This window comes from Pseudoliparis swirei, chromosome 19 (genome assembly GCF_029220125.1).
Source record: "Pseudoliparis swirei isolate HS2019 ecotype Mariana Trench chromosome 19, NWPU_hadal_v1, whole genome shotgun sequence".
Taxonomy (NCBI): Eukaryota; Metazoa; Chordata; class Actinopteri; order Perciformes; family Liparidae; genus Pseudoliparis; species Pseudoliparis swirei.
Genome location: NC_079406.1, coordinates 7,487,013 through 7,510,162, shown reverse-complemented (window position 1 = coordinate 7,510,162; position 23,150 = coordinate 7,487,013). Strand labels below are relative to the sequence as shown.

Sequence of the window (23,150 nt, the reverse complement as noted above, 5' to 3'; positions counted from 1 at the left end):
GTGCATTCTCTCTAATGTCCACCAGGGAGTGACTCCTCTGGTTGTATAGGAGTCTATAAGAAAATGACTCTCCTTCTCTCAAGATGTATTCTCTCATTAAACATTGTAAACAGGAGTTTACGCTCTCAATCTCTAGTTTCAAGTCTTCTTCAATACAGCATGATGTTCATTTAGTAAATGATGGTCCATTAAGAGTCAAACAGACCATCAAGCAGGGTATGCTTTAGGGCGGGCTTACTTCCTTCCAACCACCCCGAGGACTACGTCCACTTCGTATACACACTATATGGGTTAGATGATGGAGCTCTTGGTGTTTGAGCAGGTAGGTTTGTTGATGATCACTTAAAAAGTCTGTGTGATGTCAGTATTCAGGATCAGGAACTGGACGGCTCTTTTTAACCATGTGCAGCGACAGAGGGAATGTCCCCCGCTCTGCCCAGGTTTGGACTGTTTCCGTGGATCTTGAATGAGTGGTTTTTTTCCCCGAGACAGATGCCACCGGTTCATTAGAGCCTCCCCTCCCCTCCCACACACTTCACGTCACAATGTAGACATGTTGAATGACGTTACTGAGTCATTTTAGTCAGATTTAAATTCAGGGGCGTATCGGCCATTGGCTCTCTCTCACATCACACCCTCTTTTTCCTTCTCCTTCTCCCTGGCTCTCTGGCTCTTTTTTATCTCACCCGTGCTGATCGCCGCTCCTATTCCGAGCAGCTTTTCACACTTATCATTAAAGTAGGTTTATGATGCTCATTTCTCGGGCTTCATTGCTCTTCATAGACGTCGTCGCCTGTCACCGGAGATCAATACAGATAAGACAATCTCTCACTCTCTCTCTCTCTCTCTCTCTCTCTACTGACTGAGGCACTCGTGTGGTTCAAAACACACACCCCTGCAGCGCTGTGGAACCTTCAGTAATTGCACGGTGAGATAGCCTTCAGCCCACACTTCCAAACACCTGACACCTGTGTGTGTTATATGTGCTATGAACAGAGCCAGGGCGATGAGGTCATTTCTAAAGTAAGACCACGATCATCTTTGTATCCATTGCATTCATTTTTTTTTTTTTACTTTAGCACACTGGTCACATCAAGCGCTACTCAACTTCTGAAAACGTGTTCAGCGTTTGCGGCGGTTAGTGGATTAACGAGCTGATCATCAGATCCACGCTGTCGTCCGTGTCCACTCGGTGAACATTGACGTGTGCGAGATTTCTTGAACTTGTTGACCTTTTGAGGGACTGGAGAGCCGAAGAGTCCAGACTGGAGGAGGCTATCAAAGCGTATTAGCCAGGTGTTTCCTAAGTAAGTAAATGACAGTTCTGAGACAGAAGGCGATCGTACTTCTGAATAAACTATGTTGACTTATTGTCTCAAGACGAAGCTAAGCTAACACACTAGCTAAATGACCAGTAGCAAGCTTGCTAGCATAAAGAGCTTTATTTTCCTTCTTCAATCAAGTTTTCTTGGTAGAATGCTAGATGGACTGTACTTGTATGGCGTTTTTCTAGTCTTCCAACCACTCAAAGCTATTTAACAATGCATGACATCGTTCACCCATTCACACCCATTCATATACTGATGAGAGGAGCAACAATGCAAGGTGCAATCTGCCCACTGGGACTATATCTAACCATTCATACTCATTCACATACCAATGTGGAGCAATTTGGGTTTCTGAAATGACATGAGACTCTTGTGCTATTATGTGCAAAGGAAAATAAAAGTGACGCTACAGGGATTTAACAGGTGGAGCCCCTGTAGCCCGCCGAATGACCCCCCCCCCCCCCGCTGCTGTAAGGGCTACTTGATGGGGAATATTCTAATATTGCATTTGCAATATTGTTATAGAATCCCTCTTTTTTTGTTGCCTGAGGACATTAAATAGTAAATGGTTTTACTTGTATAGCGCTTTACTAGTCTTGCAACCACCCGCTTGAACACTATATGACATCATTCTCCCATTCACACCCATCCATACATTGATAGAAGGGGCTACCATAGCAATTTGGAGCAATCAGGGTTTTTCCCAAGGACACATCGACATAGACTAGCAGCGCCGTGGATCAAACCTCCGACACTGTGATTGACGGACGACCCTGTTCTGACACTGAGCCACAGTCGCCCGATGAAGTTGTGTGCAAGTGAACAAAGGTAAACTGAACAAAGGAGAGGAAATAAAAAGAAGCTCTGGAAGATGTTTGGACTCACTATTGCTATAACATCTGGCTAGCTTTGTATATTTGTCGTGAGCTTTTCAGCAACATTTGGGTTTGCTAATTATTTTCGCTGTGCCACAAATAACCATTGTGATGTCATCAGGGTTATCCGAGTTCAGTCTGGAAGACGGTAAATGTTTAACAGAAAGCCTGCGTTACAAGCTGGAGGTAAATAGGCTTGTATCGCTCTTTGTTTTCATTATTATTATTCATGTAAAGAACGTTTTTTCCCTCTCCTTTGGGGTAACTATCTTAGATGCACATGTGCATTGAATGGCGTATGTGAGAAAACAGAAGGATGGTTTTGATAAATGTTTTCCTGAATTAAGCTTTTTTCCCCTATATCATTAAATAGTCATGAATAAATAAAGAAAAATCTTATTATGAGTAAGAAAAAAAACATGTTTATGTATTAGCAGCTTAGGGCTGCACAGTGGTGTAGTGGCTAGCACAGTCACCTCAGAGGGCCCTGGGTTCGGATCCCGATCTGGGCGGTCCTTTTGTGTGGAGTTTGCACATTTTCCCCGTGGCAGCGTGAGTTCCCTTCGGGTTCTCCGGCTTCCTCCCACAGTCCAAAGACATGCAGCTCAGGTTAATTGGACTCTAAATTGGTCGTAGGTGTGAATGAGAGTGTGATTGGTTGTCTGTTTCTATATGTGCCCTGAGATGGACTGGCGACCTGTCCATGTGAACCCCGTCTTCGCTCAACGTCAGCTGGGATCGGCTCCAGCGCCCCGCGACCCGAAAAAGGATAATTGGTTCGGATAATGAAACAGAATGGACGGTTTAACACACAACTAATCGGCTTCATATGTCGGTGCAGTTTAATCCTATTTGATTGACAGATGTTTCAAATGTTGCAATTGGTGCATGAGAATGTGTGAAGTAACAGATTCCCGCCCACTAGAGACCGGTGAAAAGAACTCCACAAAACCCCACAGACACACATCTCTCAATATAAAGTATAACCACCAGCTGTTCTGCAAATTGTGTTGCTACCAGTCTAAAGCTTTGTTTATAGCGAGCTCCGAGCATGAATGGAGGTTTGTACACTCTCTAAAGAATCCAAAAGACAAAGAGTGTGACTCATCGATATGCCCATAGACCATAACCTGCAAAAAACCATAAATGACAAGGGGGATTGTAATTCTCTGTAAACTCATATTTCATATTCATGGACTACTTTATTGCCTTTGTACAAACCCTGTAATTAAAAAAGTGGTACATGTATTATAAAGAAATAAAGGTTGAATATCCTGTAAACTATTTGATTTGGCTTCACGAAAAATGTTAAGACCTCCTGTTTCTAGCACATTTAAAAACCAATTGCATTTCTTTGTATAGAAGAGTTTTTTCTGTGTATCAGTCGACTGCTTGTGAATGTCGGGTGATTGGGCCCACCACAATGGTACAAAACATTGCACTTGGTCACGGCGCTCACACACTGGCCGTGATTACGTCATTTTCTGGACCGGCTACACCCCAGGGAGTATAAACTAATCTTAACGTTAGCATGAAAACATGATGGAATTAGCAAGCTAACGTTAGCTACCTAACTAGCCGTCAGGTAAACTGGACGAAAACTAAACAACAGCTCACGGCGTAGGAAAGCATATTGCTACCGCCAGGTAATTAGTATCTTGGGGTACATACTGTAGTCTAGTGACTGTGAGCAGGTTGACAGACTATCCCAGCGCTGACCTTTACATTTACACTCACATTGACAGGCAACGGTACTAGCCATCAAACCACCGTGCAGCATTTTCAGAAATGAAAGGAAAATTTCCAATAAATTTTGTACAAAAAGTCAATATTAACTCCATCGTTGACGCTTTGATGTGTGCGATTGAGATTGGTTTTCAAAAAGAAGCTGATTTAGGTTTTTAAGGCTTTTAAGGGGAACCAAAAAGGGAAACTGTAGGTTGAGGGGAACCTAAGAGGAGCAGGTAAACACTCAGGATCAGCATCAGTATAGGTCTTCAAAAACCCACTTCAACATGACTCCTGTCACGCACCCTTCCACCTCTCAAAATATACACAAACACGCACACCTGCCTGCCTGTGCACCGATAAGACGTCAACCACCGCCGCCCAGAATGTGTTTGCACGCCGGTTGACTGCGCTTCCTTATTGAACGACTTGAACAATTTATTCTGACGCGCCGCTGAATCAGAGGGGGAATTTAGATTGAGATTGGAGAATGAAAAAAAAGGAAAAAAGAACGGAAAATCAGACGCGACCTGAAAGCGTTTGCGGGAGAGATGGAGAGAAAGAGAGACAAGGGTTGGGGGAGGGGGAAGGGGATAACCTGAGGCGAGGGAGACAGGGAGATATATGAGCCTGTCACTCCACATTAAAGTGTCACTACAAGCTGGACAACCATTATTGCGGCTAATGAACACAGCGGGGTCGTGCTGCAGCAAAACCACTGTAGGGGAATTCATTAGTCCTGCTACAGCAGTGATACAATCGACTGATTCCCAACCAGGAGGTGTGGTGCTGTTACCGGGGGGGGGGGGGTATATCGGTTTATATGATACATTGAGGAGAAATAATGACTACATATCCACATGTGTGTTTAGGAGGAAAATAAACACACAAATGTGCATGGAAATTGGTGTGAACTTTATTGATGCGATAACCTCCTCACTATACTAGTCGGACTGTCATGACTCAATCTTCCACCAACCTGAGCTGCCTCGAGAGCGCTGTGCGTGGTTAGAACGTCTTCCACTCAAAGCGGTGGAAGTGCAAAGTGCAAAACCCTTCCGGCGCTACTGCTAACTAGAAAGGTACAGATCTCCACCAAGTGCGTCCGCGCCGACCACTGCTGTCATGTCTGATTGAAGGAATACTAATTGTTTCTCGCGGGGAATCATGTCTGACACAACCGATGTGCCGTCTGCAACCTGCTCCCGTTCTGTCAATACATTTTCGAGAAGCGGGAATCACCGCAAGCGTGAGAGGTCCTTGACCACATGGTCACAAACGAGCCCAACAACACCACCATTGGGCCAACCGGCTAAGCAGGATGCAAAATTAACCGTGGATGGACGACAACAAGACCCCCCTCCCCCGTATAGATCCTAACTGACAGATTAAATATATTCATGTGTATATTCGTGAATTACGTGTCTAGATGTTAAGGAATACAAAGAAATTATAATAATAAAAACATGAAGTCAATTTGAGTCGTAATGATCGATGGCAGTTTTTGGCACGCAAAGTCCGGTTGAAACAGAAAGTCATTCGTCATCCTGTTAGACTCCATCTTTTTAAGTAGGTCAGACGACCTCCCACCGTGAAAGAAACATAGGCGTGCCTCGTCGAAGCGCTGCGAGTGGGAAGCGCTCGGAATCTTGACGAAACAGCCGGAGAAGAGAACACTTTGAATGGACCACCTCGTTGGGATTGGTTACGGAGCCAATCAGTTTCATACTCGTGCCTCTCCATTTCAATATTGTGGAATGTGATCCACGGCTGTTATCTTATCTTTAGGCCTTCGAATGATTTGCATAAATCCTTCACAGGAAAGAGTTTTTGGCCCACTGACAAATCTGGTTCTACCTGTATGATTTTTCAGCTACTGAGCAGCTTGTGTCCCTCTGTTCAGCCATGGTCACTCCCAGCGATCACTTCCAAGGTCACTCCCAACGATCACTTCCTTGGTCAACCGAATGAGCACTTCCAACGGTCACTTCCAACGGTCACATCCAATAGTCACTCCCAACAGTCACTCTCTATGGTCACTCCCAACATTCACTCCCAGCGATCACTTTCAAGGTCACTCACAACGATCACTTCCAAGGTCAACCAAACGATCACTTCCAATGGTCACTCCCATTGATCACTTCCAACGATCACTCCCAACGGTCAATCTCAACAGTCACGCCCAATGGTCAATCCCAACGTTCACTCCCAATGGTCACTCCCAACGATCAACATCAGAGAGCGAGGTACCGGTCTGTGTGTCTTTGTCCGGCTTTGGTAGCTCTGCCTCTTTACACTCACCCATCTGTAATGTATGTAGTAAAGTACGTAATATAGAACAATGGACACTCACTAAAATTACCCTTTAGCTCATTGCCTTAAACACCTGTCCGGAGTTTAAGCCTTTACCAAACGCTGCTATTGTGCAATAAACAATAGAGGAGTTCTCTCACAGTGAGTTTATGGTGCTGTAAAGACACCCACCCTTTTCTTTTTCTTTTTTCTGACTTCTCAGTGGCTACACACAGGCTCCCAAACACAGCAACACCATATAAAACACACTGAGACACAAAGGAATAAACTAGACGCGGTCATCATCAGGACAGCGCCACGCTCACGCCAGACGGCAAGTTCCTTAATTACAAATTGGTCATCGGCAAGCAGCGTAAATGTCAATGCAGAGCGGTACAGACTTAACGCATTTGATTTGATATTTTTAACCTTTTGAGAAAAGGTTTTTTCTTGTGAGTGTACAAGAAACCATTTATTGCAATGATTTAATCTTTAATATCTTAAATTATTTTTATATAATGTATAACGTTTGCATAATTTTGTTTTGTTACGGTCTATAGATCTATATAGAGCATTTATAAAAAACAAGATTCAAAGAAAACTGGAGATACAAGTGTGGAGGCACGATGGAGAAATATCCCTTCAAAATCTTCAAACCTTGATTGACACTTTCTTTGCACACACACAAATAAACTATGGGCCCCTGAAATCAATGGACGTCTTACTGGAGATTTTTCGGAGACAAACAACTAAATATGTTCATTAATGCTGACAGGCGCTCTATTTAAAATATGAATGAGACGAAAATAGCAAAACAAATGATAATAGTTTCAAAACTGATCCGAAGACAAGCTCATTTTTAGCAACAATATATGTGTAAACTTTAAATTTAAATATATGTTTGTATTCTGAGGAATTATCAGAGCTATAAAACAAACAACCCAAACCCGTCCTGCAAGAGGGTTTGTGGGTCTGTTTCAGTCCGCAGCTGGAAGGGCGGAGCCTAGTGGCGCTTCTGATGATGAAAACAAAAATCCCTTGAGATATTAATTGGATTGCTCGAATTAAGATCACAGGACCTCAGCCAAAAATGGAATTATTGAGACAAAAATATACGTGCATAATTTTAATATTCTGAAACTGCACAATGAAAAAACGAAAACAAATGTTTTACTCTGCTAAAACTTGGGTAGGAAAACACACACACACGCGCGCGCGCGCACGCACGCACACACACACCCTTGTAAAAACACTTGTAATGTGTGTATGTCCAGTATCTGTATGTATTTGTGGATGTATTCTCTTTAAAAAGCCTCCTGTGTGCGTTTCGCTACGAACACTTAACATAGTGCAGTTATTATAGATAAATGTATATGTTACAATTATAATGCCACTACATGTGATGTCCATATCAAATAAAGTCAAGTCAAAGTCACACAAACATACACTTTTTCCCATCTATCGCCCCGTGGCTCCGATACCGTGACATTGACCAGAACGATCCCTAAATATATATATATATATATATATATATTTTTTAAGCGCACCTCGGAGAAATGATAACTACACCTCGGAGCAACTCGAGCATCCTCATGTCTATCCAACTTGTGACTGAAAGCGCCATCTCGACAAAAAAACGTTATTTTTAAACCTTTTACCAAACAGAAGAGTTTTTTCTTCTTCTTCTTTTTTTATAATTGTAAAAGTAAAATCAGTAAACGTACCTGAGAGGAAGAGCGCGAGCACACTCCCGACGAGAAACATGTTTGCAGTGTCCGGGACACCGGAGAGGTGGCGGTGGGGGGGATGGCGGGGGTGTAACCACGGGGCACGAGAGACTTGGTGTGTTCCGGTCCAGCAGCACCGCCGTGCGCCCTTGCAGACGGACAGCCCAAGCCTTGCCGCTACATTCACCGCCGCGCCCACTGCACGCCTCCGGGTCGCCCCTCTGTTCGTTGCCCGCGGACGAGAGCGGGTCGCTTAAATTTCAAATCCTCAGCGGGAGGACCGGGTGAGCAAAGTACGCGCGTCGGAGAGAGGCAGCCTCTTGAGTGTGAGGTTGTCCTGGTGCCAAAAGACTTCCAGCTCCACCGTAGCGCCGCTTTGGGGGAGTGGGGAATGGGGTGGGGTTGGTGGGGGAGAGAGAAAAATATATCCCAACTACTGGATGGAGGAAATGTCAAGCGTCACCGGGGGGATGCAGCTCTGCCCGCGGACAGTTAACGCGACGCGGCTCCGCTGGTCACGGGGGTCCCGGTACATTCTGCGATCATGATGCTGACAGTCAGAGGAGGCTGAGGTTATTAACTGGCGATATCCCTCCTCCTCCTACTCCTCTTCACCCTCCTCCTCCTCCTCTTCCTCCTTAGATCACCATCACCTTTAGGGACAGTCAGGACTGAGTTCATTAGAACTGAGTATATAGTCTGATTCATGAAGTGCATTTAAACAAGAAGGGGAAAAAATGACATTTAGTTCAAACATAAAACAATTAGCATTGGATGGAATCAAGTGGCTTTTGAAATCAGGGCCAAAGAGCACAACATAAAACCACAAATATCAATATTTGTTTGCCATTGACCAAAAGATTAAATAGATTGTTCTCAAGGTTTTGGCTGCCTCCCATGTAGTTTATTGGAAAATAATGCTAAACATGAATGGTTTCTAGGGTATGGAATGCTTACGCCACAATAAAATCAAAAAAGTATCTTACAAGATAAGCAAAGGCCTTCAAATGAACCACATGGTTTGTCTTATTTTATTCATCTGAATGGTTTTGAGTATGCATGACCAAATCCTTCTGCATCTTTCTTAATTTATTTTTTAATTGTAAAAGTGGTCATGAGTTGTGCATAAACTGGTTGCTTTGACAGAGACCTAAAAAGGCTGTGTTCTTTTAACAAATTAGTATTATCTTAACATATTACAATTTAATTAAGTTAACTTTTCCTCTGTTCATCATATCACCAATCTTGTAATTTGATGCATTACATACATTTATAAAAACATATATATATAAATACATATATATATTTGTATAATCTTTCAGCTCATTGTTGCTTGTTGCTATAACTTTTTTTTCTCCATTAACAACCTCAGCAGCAGGCAGCTATTTTCAGTAAACAAGCTGTGATGAACTGTACACTTACCTGACTGGCTGGTCAACATATGGAGCATTAAGTGTCTAAAGAGAGAGACCAAATGCAGAAATAAAAGGAGATTAGTTATTGCATTAGTAAGGTGGCCAAAAACACTCTGATCTGTATCTTCTGGATATGTAAGCAGCTGTTAACTTTATATTGTCATATGTACATTTTGTGATTACAGTTTGTGCAAGAGAAGAAGAAAGTGCAGCATTTATTGAAAAAGATGACTGCTATCAGTCCAGTCACTAGTGAACCGATACAAATTAAATGAAACATGCATGTTAAATTTGAAAGTCAGGTTTGTAATAAAAACCCAAATAACATAAAAGTCACAATACGCTAACTTCAAATAATTGAAACAATGCATTCAGTTTCCAAGGCAAGGCAACTAAACTATGGTGAGGTTTATAATAAGATGATGTGGGTTGAACAATTAAACCCTGTGTGCTATGCCTTTAGGTACGTAGCCTTCTTAATGCACTTTAACTACGTTCTGTGCAATACACAAATGATATGACATAACTTAAACTAGGTCTGTCTTCCAAAACAGTTGCTCTGAGGGTCGAATTTATCCATGGATGGGTTTACATTGGGATCCCTTAAGAGCCTGGTGCTTCATCCTCTTTGACGCCAATGCATCACATACTGCAGCTCGGTCAGTGCTCCGAAGTTTTTAAACAATGCCCCCCGACCTTCCCTTCAGGACGTGACAATGAATGCTCGTTACATGCAGTGTTCTTTTTAAGATTAATTTCGGTCTCCACAGGAAGTTAGTTTTAGGTAATAATTCTACTTTATTGGGTTTTGAAAGGGAGACTGACTAGCGTGCGAAAAAATGTTCACATTTACATGTTTCTTGTGTTTGTCTGATCCATCCCCCTCACCTCCAGCCTGGCCTTTGTGGACCATCTATCAGCGGGGCGGTGACAAAACATCGGCACTGGACATGCTGGGAATGAGACCGGGCTCAAATAACTTTCTGGCTATTGGGGCAAACTTCACTTTTTCTCTATGCAACATGTTTTAATGTATATCCTGTTCATCAGATGTGATTTAGTTCAGTATATGTACGTTAAAGATGTCTTCAGTGAGAGCTTATTATAATTCTCCAAAGGAATATCAGAGAAATGTACATCGAATACACAGAGGATTATGAGGGCCATTCCAGCGGGGGTGGTAGAGCAGGGTCGTCTGTCAATCAGAGGATCGATGGTTCGATTCCCCGACTCCGCTATAGACCATTTCAATGTGTCCTTGGGCAAGACACTTAACTGCTCTCGCAGGCTGTTCCTACGGAGTATGACTATTAGTGAGTCCTGAGACTAGACAAGCGCTAGACAAGTACAAGTCCATTTACTATTTAATGGCCCCAGGAAACAGAAGAGAAGGAAACTATAAAAGAATGCAAATTTGGGAGGATTTTGCAATATTAGAATATGTCCCATTAAGTAGCCCCTACACCACAGGGGTCATTCGGCGGGCTGCGGGGGCTCCACCTGTTAAACCACTGTAGCGTCACTTTTATTTTCCTTTGCACAGAACGGCACAACAGAAGAAGAAAAGCATGACACTCTTACTGCCTGTGGTATGAAAATGTCTCCACATTAATCATTGCAAAAAACAATTCATGTCCCTGTCTTTTGTGAAGTTCCTCTAGTATGTGCTCCAGTCTCCTAAAAAGGGACATAAGTCATTTCAACTGAAATAATAGCTTTTTTTCTTGATAAATAGTTGTGCTTATGTATTTATACCTGTACCTTGGGTGAAATCTTCCATATCTTGATCAGCAACTGATCATTCATTTAAAAAAATTTAAAAAACAATGATTCTGTAGACATCAGTCCCAAATCTATTGTGGGATCTGAAGAGAAAGATATACTTGAATACAATATAGCTACTTCACTGTCATGTGTGAAAGTAAGTAAAAACCTAAATGAATATAAAATCATAGGAATTATAATTGTCTTTGTTCTCTCTTTCTCCAACTGAGATGATACATTGTATATCAATCTCATGTGTGCACATGAAGTATAATTGAAGTTAGTATGTGGTTAGCCTAGCTTAGCATAAAGAGGAAATAAGCTTGTCTCTAGCTAATTACAAATATATAAAAGACGAAGCCTCTCATCAGCACTGCAGCTTGCTAATCAACCCAATGTATCACTTCAGTCACACAAACACAAAGATACAATCAACAATGTATTATTATTGTACCAGTTTAGCTCCACACTTTCCTTTTTTACCTTCGCATTGAAAATGCGGAAGGTTATGTTTTGATCGCCGTGTATTTATTTATATGCGTGTTCCTCGCATAACAAAAAAAGTTTTAAACCGAATCGCATGAAATTTGGTGGGATGATTGGTTATTATCCGGGGACCATTTGATTAGATTTTGGGATCAATCGGGTCAAAGCTCAAGGTCAAGGTAATGGAAAAGTCATAATCTTCTTTTTACCATAGCACGGTAAATTTCTATCCAATTGGCATGCAACTAATGCCAAAATGTTCATAATTAAATGCCCAATATTGTGATATGCGAAGGTATGCGCTCTACCGAGTGCCCATTCTAGTTTATTAGTTGTTTTCATCCTGTCTCACTGTCATTCCAGATCCTGCTTCCCATCTCGTCAGTCTAACTCCCTTCACCTGCCTCTGATCACTCCCTCGTTAGTCCCTCATTACCTTCACCTGGTCTTCATGCCGTCTCACCTGTTGCCCATTCCCTCGTTAATCCCTCTCTACTTAGGTTCCCTCACTTGCGCTTGTCCCCTGCCAGATTGTCTTGTGTTTCCAGCCAAAGCCCTCATGTGTTACTTGAGTCAAGATATTTCTTAGTGTTCTGTTCTGAATTATCTTCTGAGTGAAGATAATTATTTGCAGTGCTGTCTCTGGAGTCGTGCTTTTGGGTCCACTCGATTATCTCTGTTTCAGTTATATGCAAAGGAACTGTTATGTGATGGATAATAGTTTACAACCACAGGTTATGTCCCAGGTTGCTGGATATGTTCTCTGGTTAAATCTCTGTGAAGGAACGATGGTATCAGACTCGGTGACCTCCCCATGACGACAAGCCACAGGGAAACTGCTCAAAGTCATCGCATAGCTCCAAAGTGATTGGCACAAATAAAATGCCACTTATCATATGAGGCTATCCCTTTTGAAAGTAATGAAATTGCTCATTTGAGAAATAAGACATGCATGTGCTTTGTGCCTGTAGCTCTCCAGTCGTTGTCAGTGCTGGGAGTGTAGATGGTGTCTGTGTTGGTTGCAGCGGTGATTGTATAAATGGAGGGAGGGAGGAGCCACTTTTAATCGCTGGCCAGCCATAAATAGCAGCAACAAAAAGACATATATATACACACACACACTTACCAGTGTATGTCCTTAGATGTGTCTAAATATCTATAATTGGTGATGGAAGCAGCGGCAAAAGGCACACGGCTTTATGGGTGAGCATTGGCAAAATGCTAATGCCCGAGAGTCACAGATTAGTCTCACTTACAACAGGAGAAACAAGATATTAGAATTTCAACCAAAATGTCTGGTTTTCTATTGCACAGAAACACAAGCATGAGATCAGCGAGCTCCATTGACAACCGAGCAACAATGACGGGCAGAAAGCTTTTTGTTCCTGTATTACCAGCTTTTTCAGCTCCATTTGCAAATCCCAAACTGGAGTCAGCGAGTCTTTTTTTTTAATGCACACACACATACATATATATATATATATATACTCTCACACGTGTTAGAACCTTGTCCCATCAAGCAAATTACATGGCTCTCTGTTCACCCCCAGAGGTCGTTCAACCTGATGGCCTGTCTTCAACAAGCTGCTCTGCTAATCAGTCGAGAGCTTCTTCTCTCCAGGGAGAGACATATGGCGAGCAGCAGCGTGACATCACAACAAATAACAACCGCTGTGATGTCACAATAGAGGGGCCCTGCAGTGGTGCCATGAATCTCTTTGTGACCGCGTCTGGCTCCACCATGGAGGTCTGCCGCCAGACTGGCAGTGAGGTCCGTGTATGCAACTACAGGGCATTGTGATGATTAGCCAGCGAGCTACAGTTAGCTGCTGCGGCGGTTAGCTCCTGGTAGCCTGTGCGTTTCGGTTGGCCCATGTGATGCTCCCTCTGTTTGATGGTTGGTCAAAGGTCATGATGCGCTGAACACAATTCAATGTGTTGCGCTTTATAGATTGATATATTGATTTTTTTTTTTGCAATGAAGGTAGAGAGCAGGCTGTCAAGCGGAAGAGAGAACAATCTGAGTTCAGATGAGTTTGAAGGGTCAAGGGTACAAAAGAATATGTTGGACAAGAAATTAGGCCAGCTCAGCAATATGAACACGACACATAAAGCGTAGAATATAAGAAGAAGAAAAAGACAATAAGGTAACTATGCATAATATATTTGAAATATAAATATGGAATATGAAAGGATCTTTCTCACAACGGACATTACTGTAGGCTACAGTGTAAATGCACTAAAGTGAGTTTGTTGGAGGGAAGATTGAGGCATCTTCTAAAACGAGAGATTCTGCAGAAACTATAAACTCAATGGTAAATACCAGTGTGGGTATTGGTGCACTGGGTATTGGTGCACTGGGTATTGGTGTACTGGGTTCTGGTGCACTTGGTATTGGTTCACTGGGTAATAGTAGACTGGTATTGATGCACTAGATATTGTGCACTGGGTATTGGTGCACTGGGTGTCTGCCATTATGTATGCATCTCCCTGTTTTTCAGATGTCCATTTTGTCCGGAGCAATTGTAAATCAAATTTAAAATCAAATGCAATGTAATGTTTGCAGTAGTAATGCAATACGGTAAATTCAAACACAGCTTTGGCAATAGTGCTCGAGAAAGAATAGCAGGGACCAGCCGAAAACAAATATCTCCACATGCGAGCACAACCTGACCTCAGCACAGGGTGCAGAGTTAGCGCTGTAACAAATAAACACGTGTTTTATACAGTGTAGATGCATATCAGAGAGACGAGCTGTACTCTAACCAACGTTATATTTTCGGCAGGAACAGAATAAGTCGTGAACATTTTATTGAAATATAAATCTAGAAAAGATAATTAAGCACAACATCTGCCATGAGAGGGCCTCATAAGATGGGTCTTGCTTTATTACGGACTCTTAAGGCTCTCATTTGAAGAGGTGTCAAATTCAAGTTTAAAGACATCATTTAAGTTTCAGTCACTTTGTGTTAGAACTGTTCATTCTTTGCCTTTTTGTCATTTCACGCTTTGGCAATGTTAGGTGTCAGTTGACAAAGACTCGTGCTTTGTTGCAAACCAAGATCTTTTTTGTTCGGGAATGAGAGCCGGCATTGAGTGACACGTGAACATGCCCTTAAAAGTGGGATGTTATTTATACAGCTGTGAGATAACACTTATTGTTGGGTTTTTTCAGGAGGTATTCATAGGAAGACTACAGACATTATACATTAATTTTGCAACGTGGCCCGAGCGCAATGCCAACACCCTTTGCTATGACGTATTATTGCTTAATATGATATATTATCGCTTAATTTGAGTAGTTAAACCTGCGGCGAGATAAATTAATGTGCTGAAATCCTTATAGGAGACATGTGTGTTGTACATTTAGCATAGTTTGGCAATGAAGCTGTAAAACCTTCCTCTTGATTTATGAAATGGATCATTCGAATACATAGCATTTCTTGCACCCATACTTTTTAGCCATACATTTATAATTATTTAATTTGAGCTCTCTTCTTGGTAAAACAGATACAGTGTCTTATAAAGCTGAATGAAAAGCTCCTGTGAGGGCAAAGAAGTGGGTGGATTTAGTAATTTACAATCCCTGGCATAAGTAATAGTGGACTTATTTCTATATGACTCATTTCATTTCAAATGAAATCTCCTGAGACACACAGTGATCTTTCAGATAAAGTTTTTCCTGAAGTCCAATCAACGTAATCAGTGTAAATGTGGCAGCGTTACCTCATGCTAATGATCTTTGTAACGACCTTGGCATTTGTGTTGCTCGTCTAATATTCACTGTGCAACAAAGAAAGCACTGACACGGAGGATGCAATCATCTGCAATCATTTTAATGTAATTATTTGAATGGATTTGTAAATATTTATAAATGGTGACGATGTCGCTGTCCTCAACAAATGTTATATTTGGCACGGCTTTGACTGTTGAAAATATTTCAAGGTCCTTTTATAAACCTCCTCCAAATGACAATGCTGATGAATAAAAAGTCATTAAAAAAAACTGTTTGGAATAATAGTTACTATATTATATTACCAAATGCGATTACAAGCATGCATCAGAAGAACAGACTTACTATAAACAGAACAGGGAACAATATGTTTTAAAATATTTCTTTATGAGAGACCACAGGAAGACTGAGGTGCAACATGTATAAACCTAATAACTGCATACAAGAAGTAGATCACCGTGATGTCATCCATTGGTCGCCATCTTGGTTATTGGCCCTTGCTTTTTGCAACCAGAAGTGCCACAAGTGGGCGGAGCTAAGCACAACCGAACACCCTGCTGAATCAAAATGTTACAACAAACTTTTATTAACCGAATCACATTGTAAAAGGGTTCAAAGACAAAAACCGGACAATGGCGTGTTAGCTCCCTGTGAATCACCTTGTAGCCCCGCCCTAAATCATACCCTGCTTGGCTTTTTGACTCTAAATGGACCATCATTTATTAAATGAACAGCATGCTGTATTGAAGAAGACTTGAAACTAGGGATTGAGAGCATTTTTTTTCAGTGAAAGTGTTTTTTCTATTTCTTGGGAGTATTACCTGATCCGATGTGAGGTCCTGGGACAGGGATGTCGTATGATTGTAAAGCTCTCCAAGGAAAATTTGTAATTTGTGATATTAGGCTATACAAAATAAACTGAATTGAATTGAATAAACTAATGTTTACTGAGTGAATAAATCAAAAGAGAAGGAGAGTAATTTTCTCATACATTGGGCAAAGGAAGGGTACACCCTTAACAGGTGTCCAGTTTATAGAGAGACCGACAACCATTTACACCTATGGGAAATTTAGAGTCTCCAATTATACTGAGCTGCATGTTTTTGGACTGTGGGAGGAAGCCGGAGAACCTCGAGAGACCTCACACCGCCACGGGGAGAACATGTAAACAGAGGACCACCCGGGCCCTGTGAGCAGACAGTGCTAGCCACTGCCCATTAACCATTATGTAATCTCCATTCCATCATTGTCCATCTATCAGGCTGTTGCTGACAAACCATTGGTCCCATCCTGGCCTAATTAAAGGTCTTTCGCTGAACTGCCTGCATAAAAGAAACAACAGGCCATGTGTAACTAAAATCAACACCTTTGAACATGATAAAGCAAACCAATACGACTTGGATGCGAGAAACGCAACTCGCTGCAGGCGAGCACTTTGTTTCGGTGATTGCCGCTGGAGTGACTGCCAATCAATAAGCCTGAATGGGAAAACGGAACATAAAAGTGAAAATCCTCCACATCTGAGCTATCAGCTGGGTCACTGGAAGACAAGTTATGTAACGTGTGTGTGCTAATATTCAAATATTTCAAGTGAATTATCCATAAAACATGCCGCCCTCTCAAAACCGTCCAAACAAATGTAAATTCCCAACAGGGATTGCCTCACAGCTCCTTGTCAAGCCCTCTCTTTGATGATTCTGATCAAATCGATGGCTCTTCCGATGCGGAGAATCGGGCGAATAAAGTCATTAACATCAAATACACTGTTTCTTTTCTTTTTTTCACTTTCATTATGTAGGCTTTGTCTGTTTGTTTTTGTCTGAATTGGGGTCTATGGCGGGCTGGAGAGAACAATTAAACACAAAGAACTGCTTTGATGGAGTTTAGTCAAAGAAATACGCTTCGACGTTTTGGGTTCAGCTGCGCCGGAGAACTTCTACCTTGATATCTGTGAAAACGTATCCTAAACTCCGGGTTCACTCGACCGCTTTTTCCAAAGTTTTGAACTTCAGCCATGGCGAGCACATTTAACCTGCTCGAGAGGCCTCGATACAGATCCTGGGTCAGATGTTGTCATGTGGTTTTATGGACGACAATCAACGAAGAAGGCGACAGGATATAAAGAGAGGCAGATATATGTGCTCCTAACGTATCATTTTATTCTTGGACTCCTGTCTATCAGCTACAGAGATGTTTATGAGATATAAAATATATATTAGAGGAAATTATGACAAGCAAATATCTCAATTAAATGAAATGAAGTAGTTCCTAAGCATTTAAATGGTGGTTTTGTATGCAGTAGAAACACTCTAGACTAAAATAAAGGAATAAAATGACTTTGGCATGGTTGAATATTTTTTTTATTTTTAGGCAGTTTTTGTATCTTTTGACATTATACAGGCGTCACACCAGTAACTGCAGTTGTTATTTCTATATCTGTCAAAGATGTGACAGATATAAACAACACTTTTCTTTTGCCTGTCAAAATAAAGGCCATCTGGCATATTTGTGTGTACAAAATGCCTCTCCATTTGTTAACACAAGGGTTTTATTCTGAATTATTTGCAGGACATAAATTGATAGAAAAGCCTCCTAGTTCCCCCTGTGCCTTCTTGTCCCCCTTGTTTCCTCCACCCTGTGCCTCCCGTTTGTTCTACCATTTTCCTCCTGTTTTAAGTTCTCAAAATTTCAAAAGAAAGGGAAATTACCGTCAATTTTGTTACGGTAGTGTCTTTAAATCAAAATTGTGCTTTGTGAAATATGAACAATTAAATCAGAAGAGCATAATACATTGTTAAAAGTCAGTTTGATAAATTAGTTTACATTTTGAATGTCAGACAAGATAAACAAATATTATAACATTTAATACATTGTAACATTTAACAGAGCCGAGCTTAGCCTTAAACATCTCCTTCTCCTAAAACCAAAACACAGCTTACGGTTCTGTTAAACCAGTGGTTCTCAAACTGTGGGGCGCCGAGGTATTACAGGTGGGGCGCTGAGGGCAGTGCGGAGAACTTCACATATTTACGTTACTGTTACGGCTTTAACAGGTTACGCAACGTGCAGACCCGGGCAGGGAAAAGGAAGAACTTCCAGGCGCTGATCAAGAGTGTCTCTCCAAATGTGCAATGGGACACACTGTCATACACAGAGAAGCGCTAGATGTGCCGTGAACAACACGAGGGTTTGACCGATGCTATCAGCGCGGTCAATTTCATATAAACAAGGTCCCTGAAAGCACCACTGTTTTCACTCTGTGAGGAGACGGAGCCTTCAGCTGCTTCGCATGAAGCTCGGTGGCTCTCACGAGGAAACGTGTTGTCACGAGTCTTTGAGCTCAGAGATACTAAACGTCCGTCAAATGATGACATGTCATACAGGACAGTGCAATACAAATATACAATTGTATACATATTATCCATACACATATTATTCTGGATAATGGACTCTGGAGGTGGACTCAGTTTATAATTTTTTGTAACGTTACACATGTATATACTTTTTGGAGTCTTATTTTTTAATTCAATTATAATTATTAAGTTTGCTAATGATGAGTTTCCTGATGAAATTGGCCTCTCAGTGACATATTTGGAAAGCTGAATGAATTCAATCTTCAGATGTGGGTCAGGAGACTCGATCAAGGGAATATTGATTCCTTTGAGAATCTGAGTGAATTTTGTTTTGCACGTTTTGAAAAGATATTTCGTGTAAAACTCTTTTGACACATTTTTTTATAACTTTTTATTTTGCATTTTCCACAAACAGATTAGTCCTTGACATCGAGGAAAAAAAAGATATATATATATATCTACAACAAAATAAAATGAACACACATCCATATCCACATGTTTATACTTATACATCTACCCTCCAAGAGTAGGACCCAATGAGGAGGGAGGGAAGGACCAAACAATCAAACTAAATACAACCAAATAAGCATTAAATACAAAGTGAAAAAACAAAAGAAAGGTAAAAGACATTAATGTGAAAAATATAATAATAAATAAATAAAACATCAACAGACATTCATTTCATACCCAGATTTTTCATAGACCTCTTTGTTTTGCAGTTGCACTCTGTGTACAACCTCAACCCCTCTCAGTTATAACATCTACATCCAATATCGACTGTAGATATAACGTCACGCACCTTTGACACCAATTTAAATGTGTTTTGCACAGGTTGCACTTATTGTTATTTTGTTGAAAAGATATACACTGAAAAACATGTTAATTGCAGCCACAATAACCTATTTGCCAAATATTCTATTTGTTGCACAACTTTGTCTGATGGAGAAATCTGGTTTAATCAAAAGTTAATGCAATTTTCTTTATTCTATTATTTAAAAAAGCACAGATGGAGGAGTCACACAGTTTTATTTCAATCAAAATTCAGCGTGGACCATTTAGTTACAATTTTGTTGGGGCGGTGGGGCACGAACATCTTTTTTCCTCAGAAGTGGGGCGCGACAGAAAAAGTTTGACAACCACTGAGTTAAACAGACCATAAAAGGCTCGCTAAAGCTGTGGGGAACTGCAGAGTCCAAAATACATTTTCTACAAGACATTGTTCAGTGAAATGAATTATTCACAATATTTTAACCGAATAAGGACTCATCGTGACCATGATCATAATTGCCTCGTGGGCAAATGAGTTCTCACATGTCTCTAACTACATTTCTTTAGAGGTACCATAGCCTAAGACTAAGTTGAACAGTTACATTTTCAAATCTAGTCCAGTCTTTGGAAAACACCCTCCAAAGGGTCATAACAAAGATATGCTTTACATATAATCTCCAGTCCACTCGATCCCCCTTGTGAGTTTGCACAATGCTGAAATATTTTGTTGTGATTTATAGGCAGCATGACTTATCATCCAGATCAAAGGTGAAAGCTATAAATGTCCAGGGTTTATGAAGCATGTAATCTAAATGATTTTGATTTGATGAATCATCTTGCTCTTGACTCGCAGTGTAAGACAGCTGAACAGCTTCATTTGGTAGTGCAACCACAATTCATAGAAGGGGGAGGAAGACAATGCACAATGATTCCATGTCAACAAGATATCCGAAGCCACCACAAAGCTGTGCAACGCATCCTCATACAATGGTTCCTATGAAATCTCTTGATCCACGATTAATTTTGTCTGTGTCTTTCCTCCAAAAACAAGCAACGCCGGTCAGTTTTTTCAATTGTTACATGCGCACGGCCTTTAAAAAAAAATAACCTTCCATCTTCACAGGAAACTATATAATTGGGTTCAGGCAACAACACTAGGTTTTAGAAGAAAGCATCATGGTTAGGCCGACTGCGGAAGTTAAACAGCACGAAAAATAACAAAAATAACAAAGTCAAACTCCCTGAGGAGCGGCTTCACTGGACAGTGTGTAGGTGGCAAACCTCCCCTCCACATGTCGGAACATCTAACCCCATACTCTGGCTGTCCTCCTCCCCCGGTGGCTCTGAACAGCTGCGTTAGACACCCCCCCCTTCCCCGCCTCAACGACGAGCGCCCACCTTGACCTCCCCGTCTCAACTGCCTCTTGTCTCTCAACCCCCAGAGTCGTCGCCGGCTCACAATCACACCTGTTGTCAGTTGCCTTAACGAGGGCTCAGCACCTGCGTTGGATAACAGCCGTGCCGCCACAGTTCTGATTCTATTTTCTTCCGTCAGCGTCAAGCAGGCAGCAGATAAAGAAGTGAAGAACATACGGACGCTCGTCGAGTAGAAGACTCCGCTACCACGTCACATCTCCTGCCTATCGTGTTAAACTACTTGCACACTGACGCTGCTCGCTCTCGGCCCCGAGTCAGGCCACATTCACTCTAAAACACATCGTTTGCAAAGGCTGGCACGGTACCACTGCACCGAGCAAAGCGTGCGGCGGAGGGCACCTCTCGCCCAGTGCCGTGTGCCCAAAGTCTGTCTCGCCGTCCTGCCTTTTTATGAGACGAGCGTATAGTAATCGTAGAGCCAAATCTCTTCTTTTTTTTTACTCCAAGAAATCTTGGCAAACTTCATTTGCTCGAGAACCGTAATGACTCCTTCCGCATGGCTTTTCCATTTCGCCTCAACATAATTAGGCAACAGAAGGGCTTGCCCTGTCTGTCTGTTATTGGGCAGATACAGAAAAACTTTTCAGAGTGTGTTTTGAGTTGTTATATTCTGCTGCACCAAGAGTATCTCATTCAAGGACCATGGAATAGGGTTAGGGGGGGGGGGTGAATGCATTGAAACAGACCTAGGCCTGCATTATATGACTATTGGGTGACGTTACAGAAAACTTTATTGGTCCGATACCTCGGTCAGGTGGTTCAAAATCGAGAGGGAAATAGTTAAAATACAACGAATGGATTTTACCATGCGCTATCCAGAAACAGCCCAAACATAAGGCCACCGTTTGAGTATCAAATAATGCATTCCTCAGAATACTATAAACATAGCACCGAGCTGAAGGCTTTATCAAATCAGCAGGTGGAGGCGCACGGTGACAGCTGTTTGCAGCAGATCTCAATTTAATTCCATGTGGCTTTTTTGGGGTTCGCAAGTAAAGAGAAAGAATGTTGCCAGAGCATCAAAATAAATCTCTCTCAACAACCGAGAAAAGCAAGCGGGCTGAGAAGCCAAGTGTCTCTCGGTCTCAGCTCTGCTTCAGGAAGAAGTATATGGATTTGTTGTTAAATTTACAAATGTGGGACTTGGTCTTGGACTTTGCTCGGGCTTGGTACAGCCGTTCCTATTGGCTGCTGGTATTTGCCTGTCGGAAGGTGTTTGTTTCATGGTGAGAGCCCATTGACACTTTCAGCATTTGCTTCAAAATACATCGTATAACTGCTGCTTGGGAGTAAAAAGGATATATTCATAAACGAAGGGTTGCAGAACCACGTGAGCATGAAATAAAACCAAATCTCACAAACAACTTCCCGTTGGATCTCTCCCGCTCGCCGCCTCTCATACCTAAACCTCTCCTTTCACCTCGTACTTGTCGTCTCTCCCCATGCCCGTCTCAAACGTCTCCTCTCCCTTCTCCACGTTTGCCCTCCGCCTCCTTCCGTCTCGTTACCGTTTTATAGGCTTGTTAGTTCCACTTGAGAAGCCAAATGACAAACAATCTAAACCCAGTGAGCCGCTACCTTGCTGCCCTCGTCGAGCTGCAGAGTCTGAACAAACAGGATACGAGCGGAAACACTCACCGTGAATAAAATACACAAAGTCGTTTTTTTAACCTTTGAATTGACAGCGTGAAGAGGTTAGATAAGCCACCCAACCGTACCCTTCATATTCCAGCTTGGTTCATTATTTATAACTGAAATACTAATCGTTTGTATTTATATTTGTGAGTGTAATGTGTTACTGCCCCTTTAGGGACACAATGCTATTATAGCAGCTGTGTATAACATTCATTGTTGCTCATCAGAAATTGTTGTGTGCATCATTTCCTTCCTCATAAAACCCAACCTTTAATTTTGAAGTATTTTAAATCTGGCATTGTTTACGTCCATGTTTACGAGCTTGCACTCTTCTTCCTTTAATCCTGCCTTTTGTTGGTGCATCGCTTCCTATTGATCAGTGGAATACTGGGACACCTATTGATTTTACTCTGATATTTAATAGAATGATGTCGAAATCAATTATGTAGATTATCGTTTGTACAACCGAGCCTGTGAGTTTGATATTTTCTGTGGCCCTTTGAAGAGATTCGTGAAGCTGAAGAAAATGGGAAAGGACTACAACAAAAGACCACCGTAATGTGAACCACATTATGTATTAAAGGGATAGTTTCAAATGGGTTTCATATG

At 41.7% G+C, this 23,150-nt stretch overlaps 1 protein-coding gene across 1 annotated transcript in view; it reads right to left on the bottom strand.

Annotated features, from left to right (window-relative positions):
• The window catches only part of LOC130210108 (GDNF family receptor alpha-4-like), a 51,653-nt gene extending 43,211 nt beyond the window's left edge, over positions 1-8,442 (bottom strand). The window contains exon 1 of the mRNA XM_056440089.1: positions 7,948-8,442. Coding sequence (XP_056296064.1) covers positions 7,948-7,987 — 40 coding nt within the window. The 5' untranslated portion in view covers positions 7,988-8,442. The remainder of the gene's footprint in view (positions 1-7,947) is intronic.
• Positions 8,443-23,150: the final 14,708 nt, after the last annotated feature.